The sequence below is a fragment of the Onychomys torridus genome, chromosome 8 (genome assembly GCF_903995425.1).
Source record: "Onychomys torridus chromosome 8, mOncTor1.1, whole genome shotgun sequence".
NCBI classification, from domain to species: Eukaryota; Metazoa; Chordata; class Mammalia; order Rodentia; family Cricetidae; genus Onychomys; species Onychomys torridus.
Window position 1 is genome coordinate 94,629,505 of NC_050450.1, and position 9,635 is coordinate 94,639,139.

Here is a 9,635-nt window from a genome sequence, read left to right on the forward strand (position 1 = left end):
CTTTTAATCCAACCAGACCAGTTAATCACCAGAACTCAGCTAGACTTGCCAGGAATGCCTCCCCTCCGGGAAATCTGCTCCATCTAAAGCCTAGCTAGGGCAAGGGAGGGCTAATTACACCCTTAATGAGATAAGAAACTTTTCCATCCTGGAAGTCTCCTGCCACGGGGCAGCTGTTTCCGTTAGCAGAGTCCCACCGTTGGCCCTTGGAAATGTCCCTTCTTTTCTATTTCCTTTCCTCCATGCCCTGAGCTTTCTCCCTTGAGTCTCTGAAGCCCATCTCCCATCCCTCCACCTCTCCAACCCCCTGCCATGCTGCTACTTGCTAGCTGCCCCTCCACACACACTGCAAAATTTTATAGCTCAGTGCTCTATTGTTTTTCTTTCAATAAACTAATAAAACTGTCCTAAACTCTAAAGAAAAAAAACAAGTTCAAAGCTGGGCCAGTGGTGCAGGACAGCAAAGGCTACCCGGAAAGACCCTGTCTCAAAAAAAAAAAAAAAAAAAAGAAAGAAAGAAAGAAAGAAAGAAAGAAAGAAAGAAAGAAAAAAAAAAAGAAAGAAAAGTTCAAAGCAAAGTCTACTTAAGCTCCAAATCTGGCTCTTTTGAGACAAGGACTCATTGTGTAGCCCTGGCTGGCATGGGACTCACTAGGTAGACCAGGCTGGCCCTGAATTCACAGAGGTCTACCTGTCTCTGTCTCCAGTGCTGGGATTAAGGTGTGCACCACTAAGCTTGGCAAGTGTGTGGCTTTTGTAGTGAGGCTGGTGTCTATCACCATGGGCGAGTTCTCCAACACACATCCACTTGTGTACCACTCACCCGGCTCCCTGGGAAGAACTTTATATTGCCAGCCAGCCAGCAGGAGTACTGCAGGGTGAAGAGGAGAGAAATATTGCAGGAAATTCAAGGAACCAGGTGCAGGGACACACACCACTAGTCCTGGCACTCAGGAGGCACAGACAAGAGGCCTGCCAAAGGCCAATCTGATCTACAGTTCCAGAAGATTCAGTGCTCTCTTCTGGCCTGCACGGACGCTGCACACACATGCTTCACAGACCTACTTGGAGGCAAAATACCCATACACAGAAAATTATTTTTAAATAATAATGAAATAAAAATGAGGCTGTTGAGATAGCAAACAAATGATATTACTGCCATGCTTGATTGACTGGGGAGTTTTGGGGATCCCTAGGACCCACATGGGAGGAAAGAATTAACTCCTGCAAGTGGTCCTCTGACCTATACAAGTACATCATGGCATGTGCGTGCACACTCACAGCAAATAAACAAACAAACAAACAAACAAACAAACAAATAAATAAATAAATAAATAAAATGTATTAAAGATTAAAAATAAAGAAAATTTTCCCAAACGAGCCTAGCCCAGCTCCTCACCCTAACCGAGAACATGGACACAACAAACTGTTCAGTATCATGGCAACCAACCTGCTCTAGCCAGCCTTTGAAATGACCCCTTGCCCCCTGCTTATCACACCTCCCACATTATACCAGGGCTATCTGTGGGACTCCAGCGGAGCCGGGGATGTTCCTTCTGATGTCAGTTATAGACATGTTCAGCTTCCATCTAGACAAGCTCGCTCCTCCAGGGCCTTGGCCCTGGGCCAAGCCAGCTGTCCCACCCCCCAAAAGCAGCTTAGGGAGGCAGGTCTCACCGGATGAAGAACTGGAACCTTCAGTGCACAACCATGAGAGTGAGCTCAGAAGCAGATGGCGCAGGCTCAGTCACGCCTTCATGAAATAACTTTGACCTTTGACCAAAGGTTTGTCTGTCGTCACACGAGACCCGGAGCCAGAGTTACCCTCAAGACTGTGTAGCACTAAGTTGCCCAGTTTGGGTGGGCACTCCCCCTGGAGCCTCCTTGGCAGCCCCAGAACGTGCAACCTCCCAGATTCAGCTTCCCACGTAACTGTGACAACAGGACTGTGCCTGTGGGCCTGGCCCATGGGGCAATTTTATTTTATTTATGGTTTGTTTGACACAGGGTTTCTCTGTGTAGCTCTGGCTGTCCTGGAACAGTTCTGTAAACCAAGCTGGTTTGAAGCTACTATGTGGCCAAGGACTAGCTTGAGTTTTGAATTTTATGATCTTTCTGTCTCTAACCCTCAAGTCCTGGGATTAGAGGCATGTGTCACCATGTGTGGTTTAGGCAGTGTTGGGGATCAAGACCAGGCTCTATGAATGTCAGACAATGCTAAGGAATATCCCTGGTCTTGTTTATTGGTCTTTGGTATTGTTTTGCAAAAACAAAATCAAGCAAACAAATGTAAGGCAACTAGCCAATCTCTCTCTTTCTTTGTTTTGGTTTTTCAAGACAGGGTTTCTCTGTGTAGTTTTGGAGCCTGTCCTGGATCTTGCTCTGTAGACCAGGCTGGCCTTGAACTCACAGAGATCCATCTGGCTCTGCCTCCTGAGTGCTGGGATTAAAGGCGTGCGCCACCTCCGCCCAGCTGCAACTAGCCAATCTTGAGAATTCTCCACGTCTATAAAACAAATTCTACTCCTCTCTGAAGTCAAGTCCCTGGAGCAGAAACTCACTGAGGTGCCGCACAGAGGTCTAACTCGCACACAGGAGGGTAACTATTCACCGGCCTGGACTACCTTGGCTCTGGGAGGTGTTCGTGATGTTGGAAGCACCTCACAGACCTCCTGTTAGGCACAAATGCATCTTTCTGGGGTGGGGGGGCTTCCACTCCTTCCACGCTCCTCATTATGCCTCAAATTGTTCAAGATTGTTATGGAGAACAGGACTCAGAACAGCCTAAAGAGATCTGAGAGAGAAGGTCGATGAAGAGACCCAGAATAACAAAACCGTCGCAATACCAAGCCAGGTGGTGGCAGTGATCACGGTGGTGGCAGTGGTGACAGTGCACTACTTTAATCCTAGTTGGGAGGCAGAGGCTGACGGATCTCTGAGTTCAAGGCCAGTCTAGTCTACAGAGTGAGTTCCAGGACAGCTGGGGCTACACGGGGAAACCTTGTCTCAAACAACAGCAACAACAAAAAGATACAATGCCAAACACTAAAACGACCCCCCCCTCAAAATCAAGGCCCCTTGGCAAGATGAGCCCCACCCCCACCCCATGCAGCCACCTGGCTCTCAAACTGGAAATGACTCAGAGTTGAAGGAGAGGAGGAGGCGCTAGCCACTATTGTCAGGAAAATCACAAAGCTCCTGGAAGCATGGGGTCCCTAAGGAACTTCTGTGGTATCAGAGAACATGCCCGACCCATCCGCCCACGGCACACACTCAAGCAATTCCAAGTTCACTTCAAGTTCCCAGCCAGGTGACATTTATCCAACACCTGTGCCAGGTGCTGGGCTTCCAGGGAAAATAAGAAATTAGTCCTGCTGTCTGAGCCACTGCAGGCTGGTGGGTAGCTGGCTGTGGTTCAGTCAGGGCAACGACGCAGAGAGAAAGGGTTTGCACAAGGCCCACAAGGACACGTGCAGTGTGCAGGACACACCCCCAGTGCAGGCCCTGGGTGGGTCCTCCAGAACAGCACGTACCAGGGCACGGGCATGAATGTACACGTGCACATTCTGGGAGGGAAGCAGAATGTGGGGAAGAGGGTCAGGTGGGTCAGGATGGTAATGCCAGAAGGGATTAGGGGTCTAGAAAGGTCACTGAGGCCTCAGACTCTTTGGCAGGAAGCCTGGGGTGGTTCTGATGAAAGTGGCTGAGGCAGGCAGGTGGGGCAGAATCAAAACACGTACAAGACTATCAGGGGACCAAGGAGGATTCATTTCTAGAATGACGGAATGTTCTAGAACTCTGCAGTGCTGTACATGCTCTAAACGTCACTAATAATACATTTTAAAGTCTGGCAAAGTAGCATACACCTTTAATCCCAGCACTCAGGAGGCAGAGGCAGGCAGATTTCTATGAGTTCAAGGCCAGCCTGGTCTACAGAGCAAGTCCGAGGCCAGCCAGAGCTACATAGTGAGACTCTGCCTCAAAAATCAATCAATAAATAAAAATTTAAAGAATACATTTTTGATTATTTATATTTTACCACATTTTTTTAATGCCTAATTTGGTTGACTATAGAGAAGTGGAAGCCAGGTTTCTGGTTACAGTGAATGCCAGGTAAATCTAAGAGAGGAAACAAAACCTTGGCACTGTGGGAAAATCTGAAGGCCTGGCATGCTGAGGAGGGAGACTGGCTATGGAGAGACTGTGACCGGGAGCTTCGGTGGGGGGTGGGGGTGGTATCTAGATCCAGAACCAGGGCAGAGTCTGGTCTCCCCTGGGGGTGAGGAAGGAGGGCTTACTGAGAAAGAGAAAACACCGGGTAGGAAATCCTAGGTCAGAGAAGCCGGATGCTGGGTGTGATCTTCAGTCAAGGACTGCCAAAGTTCTGGGATGGAGCAGACTTGGCATCAGGAGGTCCCTGGCGATTCCTTAGGGAGCGGAGATTCCAGGCAGGGAGGCCATGACAGGAGGAAGCGGAGACTGGCCATTCTAAACCAGCTTCCAAGTTCTACTGAGGATGGAAGCAACTGGGGGTCGGGGACGCAAGGGAAATGGAGGGGTGGGTGGGGAGTTTGTAGATGATTTTTTTGTCCTTTTTTTTTTTTTCTGAAAAAACAATAGCCACCAATTGGGTTTGTCTATGAAGAGAAAGGAACTAAAGTAAAGTGGAGATGTTAAAGAGGAAGTGGGAAAAAAGACAAGATTAAATGCAGCAGAGAGGTTTTTATGGTGAGGGAGGGGCTCCGGCCCAGGTTGTCCAGCAGGGGCCCTGACCAGCCCCTGGGATGGACCTGTGCTCTGAGCCAGGAGAGGAGCCAGCAGGATGGGTGGGGAGGCAGTTCCCTCCAGGCCCGCTGTTTTCTAGATGAAGATGGAGCTGAAGTCATCTTCTAAAATGAACAGAGGCAGGCTGTGGTGGGGTGAGAGCTAGAGATGGCCCAGGGGCCTGAGATAGGAGGAGGGACAAGGGACAAGTTTGGTGGGGACCTGACCTTCCGAGTGGCCAACATGGAATAAACTAGGAAGACAAGCATTTCTCATACTCGGCTTGGGTGGCCTGGGAGGTGGAGCCTGGCTTGCTCACCCCAGTGTTGACCTTGCCTAGCCTGGTCTCAAAACAAAGCAGGCATCTGAGGGGTCAGCAGGAGAGTCCTCTTTCCACAGCCTTCCTTGGAGGAATAAAGGACCTTCTCTGGGAACCCAAGAAAGGGACTGGCTGGTGTAAACTTTGACTCTTAATGCTCCCCACAAGGCTGTACAGTACTACCTCCTAACGTTTGTTCCAGATCTTTGCCGTCTCGAGTTTTACGAGGCCCCTTGGATGGACCCTCTTCCTGCTGCTGCTGCTGCTGCTCTTCCTACATCGTCCCTCTTGTCAACAAAGAGAAATCTGCACACTAAACTCCTAAAAGCAGCTCAGGTGACCCCTGAAGGGGGTCCAACTCCATCCAGTTCATCTCTCTCTTTGCCACTCTGGACATCATATTTTTTGGGACTCAGAACTGGTGCAGCTGACTGAAGTCTCTGCTGTGTCAGTTCGACTCACTGTCTCCCCAGCTATCAATAACCTAAGAGAAACTCCAGATGCACTTATCATCCTTCAGGACCAGCTCCATGCTTCGGCTGCTCCAGTGTGCTCCACAACTAAATCTGATGAGGGCTGGGGGTGGGACTTGTGCCCTCCTCCAAGAATAATGCTGCTTCCACACCAACAAATCCCAAATGGCTTGAGACGGAACCAAAGCCACAGGTACCAGACAAAAGTTCAGCCATAAGCCTTCTCCTATGTATGGGTTTTTATTTCCTCCCCACTCTGGCTCCTCTCCCAGTCAAACCTTTCCTCCTTATTCTCCTCATACTCACATTTTTACATGGTTATTAAGTATTTTACCCTCTGAACTTCCCTTATACTGGAACAAGTGTTCATATGTAAGCCCCCCCAAAGTGTGACCCTACAACAAGCAATAGGGCCCCAACAGGTACAACACAGCCAACTGACCAATCAGGTTAAGGAAGACCTAATCTTGGTACAGCAAATCCTAATGACCCCACAAAACCAAATCCCCTGGCTGCAGTGGCCCCCCAAAGCTACAGAGGGCTAGACTTAATTCATGAGGGCCAAAGAGGAAGGCGCCTAGGCCTACCTAGAGGGAAAAGGGTTGTTTTTGTGCACACCAGCATGGCCTAGTGCAGGAAAATGCTAAACACTTCTTAGAAAGCATCAAAGGTGGAGAAAAGGTAGACAGTATTCTCTGGAAGGATGCCCAGACTGCTTGGGGCATGGGTCACCCCTTGGCAGACCCAGTCATCAGGACTGCACCAACTTTGTCTTTGGTACCAGCCTTTTCAGCTGTTTGACCAGGTTCTTCCAACGAAGATGACAAGCTCTCACCTCCCAGGGGTTCACTCAGTTCTTCATGGCCCCAAACCACCAGCCCTATCCCACCTGGAAGGGATTTCAGCATGCTCCTTCCACCACTGAGATCATCACCCCCTTCCAGCTGGAAGGAGCCCTGCCCCCCCCCTCCACTAAAACCCTGCCCCCTGCTTCTTCCCTCCCAGAGTTGGGATATTTCGTATAATAGCCTCAGGTCATGAGGAATTGAGTCAGGCTGTACTGAGCAATAGCCCCTAGCCATAAGAATGGCTCAGCATTGGCCTGACCTTTCACTCCACCTGCAGAAACAATATGTCTGGGTATCAAAAAGAACCCAACCTGCTTCAGTCCAAACACACACACACACACACACACACACACACACACCAGCTCCTCTAAGCATGCTCAGCCTTCATCCTTCAGAAAGCCTGAGGCCCCTCCCTGTTCCAATAAAGCAGGCTCAGCCCGTCGTCTTCTCTGCCTCGTTTTTCTTACAGCTGGTGTCTGAAGCAGAGAAAGAGGTGGGAGAATAGTGGGTGCCGGGAAAACAGGCTATGGGATCTGGAGAAGCAAGAAGCCTCTAGGGTTGGCAGAGCAGAATCCAGACAGGAGACAGGGGAGGGCGGGGGTGTAGTTCAGTTGGTAGAGTGCTTGCCTAACACACTTACAGCCCTGGGTTTGATCCCAGGCACTGCATAAACCTAGTGTGAGATGTGGGCCTATAATCCCAGCCTTGGGGGTCAAAAGCAAGAGGAGCAGAGACTGAGTGTCATCCTCACTAGTGAGTTTGAGGTACATGATACCCTATGTGTGAAGAAGAGACAGGGTCAGAGAAGTAGGGGACAGGGTCAGAGAAGTAGGGGACAGAGAGAGAAGTAGGGGACAGAGACAGAGAAGTAGGGGACAGAGACAGAGAAGTAGGGGACAGAGACAGAGAAGTAGGGGACAGGGACAGAGAAGTAGGGGACAGGGACAGAGAAGTAGGAGACAGGGACAGAGAAGTAGGGGACAGGGTCAGAGAAGTAGGGAACAGAGACAGAGAAGTAGGGGCCATGGCTGGCGTGGGGAGTAGATGGGACAGAAGTTTAAATTATAAAGGTGGGCTAGGAGTGAAGGCCCTTGTCACTTACTAGACAGGGCAAGCGAGTCACCTCCTCTACTGAGATCTCAACCTTACCCTACTCCATGCCACAGGGTCGTGGACCTTTCCATTTTATAGCAAGAGGGGAGGGCCCAGGAAACAAAGCAAAACTGCTCTTAAAAGGAGATGAGCGACACCAGGGGTGGTGTCACACCACTGTGACCCCAGCAGTAGGGAGACAGAGGCAAGAGTTCAAGGACTGGAGTTCAAAGGCGCCTGGGCTACACAGTGAGTTCAAACCTACCTTAGGCTGCAGTATGAGACTCCTGTTTCAAACCAGACTGAGCAAAGCAAAGCAAAAGATAAGCCCCAGACAGACAGACAGACATCTGGGTTTTAGATAGTGGAGATCAGAACATCGTGCTGACCACCCCTGGCTTTTCAGGCTGAGTCAGGTCTGAGGCTCAGTGACCCCATCCTTAAGGGGGGATGGCTTGAAGATAATACATAGTCTGCCTCCATGAGTTGTCAAGGGAGTTAGATGCCTAAGCAAGCGCAGACTAATCAGAGACTCATGGCCCACAGCCCTCCCCACCCTGGGGCCACAGCTTCATCCCTGGTTCAACTCCGTCATGTACTAAAGACTGACGTCATAGTCAAAGAGCTATAGGGGTGAGCCTGCCACCCAGGATCCCTCTTCCTACACCGAAGTGACTGTTGGGAATGTAACCTGTGGCCTCTTTCCTGGCCCACAGCCCCTGGGCTGGGCTGAGCTGGGCCCCTTCCTTCAATCCAAGCAGAACAAAGCCCCTTCTCTGAAATCCCCAAGGTTCCAAATCAGCTCTCAAGTGGATGATGGGTGGGATTTAAGACAGAACCCTTCCCCGTGTGCAGGCACAGAAGATCTGGGGTAGCAATGGAGTTTCCCCAGGTAGGAAGAAAAGGAGATCTGGTCTCTCCTTTTAATCTCCTAACAGAAAGGGAGTCCTAATGCCGATTTACAATCGGTTCCTTCTTCTTTATGAGTCTCGTCAAGTCACAACTCTGTCTCGTTTGTAAATCAAAACAACTGAAAGAAAAAATTTTTTTTCTTTTTTAGGTTTTGGTTTTGAGGAGTTGATTTTGTTTGTTTCAGACAGGATCTCATATAGCTCGGATTTCCTTCAAACTTGCTATGAACTGAACCTGGCCTTGACTACTGACCCTTCTGTGTCTATCTCCCACGTGCTGGATTACAAGCACCAAACCCAAGCGAATAAAGAAGAGTTTGAAAGTGAACAGTGGGAGATGCAGTGTGATGTAAAAACAGTTTATGATAGAAAGACTGCAAGCAATGATGGATCACTGGATTTTTTTTTTTTTCCAGAGCTGAGGATCGAACCCAGGGTCTGTGCTTGCTAGGCAAGAGCTCTACCACTGAGCTAAATCCCCAACCACCCCACCCCCATCACTGGATTTTTAAGAAATCATCTCCCCAATGCCAACAAACCACAACCCACCAAGATCTAAGACTATATTCTGGAAAAATCTACAACCATGTTTCTAAAACACATTCTTGGAATCTTATAACAAGTTTTTGTTCTAAAAGACTCTTAAAAAAAAAAAAAAATGCCAAGACAGAGTCCACCTCAGTTTTCCTTCGGAATATTTTTCTCAGTCGTTACAAATACCAACCCCAAGCATGAGTTAAGAATCGCAGAAAAGACACAGAGAAGGAAGGTAGATAAAAACACCAGGACTTACAGTTTTCCTGAGCCTGGAAGCTTGAATCTGGAAGAGACAGGAGAAAAAAGAAATCTGTTGATTTCACTAACTTCAAGTCTCATGAAACTGAAAAGTAGGTTCAAAACTCACAGAGCAGCAGTGTGAGCAGGACAATCCGGTGCATCTTGCTGACTGAAGTCCACCTCAGCTGCATCCTGAGTGGAAGACTCGCAGACTGAGGCGCACAGTTAGTTCTGCCTTCCGGCCATGCCTCAGGGGCAGAATTCTCTTCCCCGTCACAGACCAGAAACCCGCCTGGGGAAAGCAGAAACTACTCTGACAGCTTCTCCAGGCGCTCAGAGAGAGACCAGCTCTGGTGCTTGTCAGGTAATGGTGGCCATAGCTGGAAGCGAAGAACAATGAGGTCTGGCCTGGCCTGATATCTCCTCAGGAAATGACTGGCCTTCCGGAGGG

At 49.3% G+C, this 9,635-nt stretch overlaps 1 protein-coding gene across 3 annotated transcripts in view; it reads right to left on the reverse strand.

Moving 5' to 3' along the window:
• Pecam1 (platelet and endothelial cell adhesion molecule 1) overlaps positions 1–9,624 on the reverse strand; it is a 52,533-nt gene extending 42,909 nt beyond the window's left edge. The window contains exons 1-2 of one of the 3 annotated variants that reach the window (XM_036195926.1): positions 9,312–9,624; positions 9,201–9,227 (exon numbers count right to left, since the gene is read on the reverse strand). In XM_036195926.1, the coding sequence (XP_036051819.1) occupies positions 9,201–9,227; positions 9,312–9,375 (91 nt within the window). In that variant the 5' untranslated portion in view covers positions 9,376–9,624. The remainder of the gene's footprint in view (positions 1–9,200; positions 9,228–9,311) is intronic. The other 2 variants (XM_036195923.1, XM_036195925.1) reach the window with 2 other exon arrangements.
• Positions 9,625–9,635: the final 11 nt, after the last annotated feature.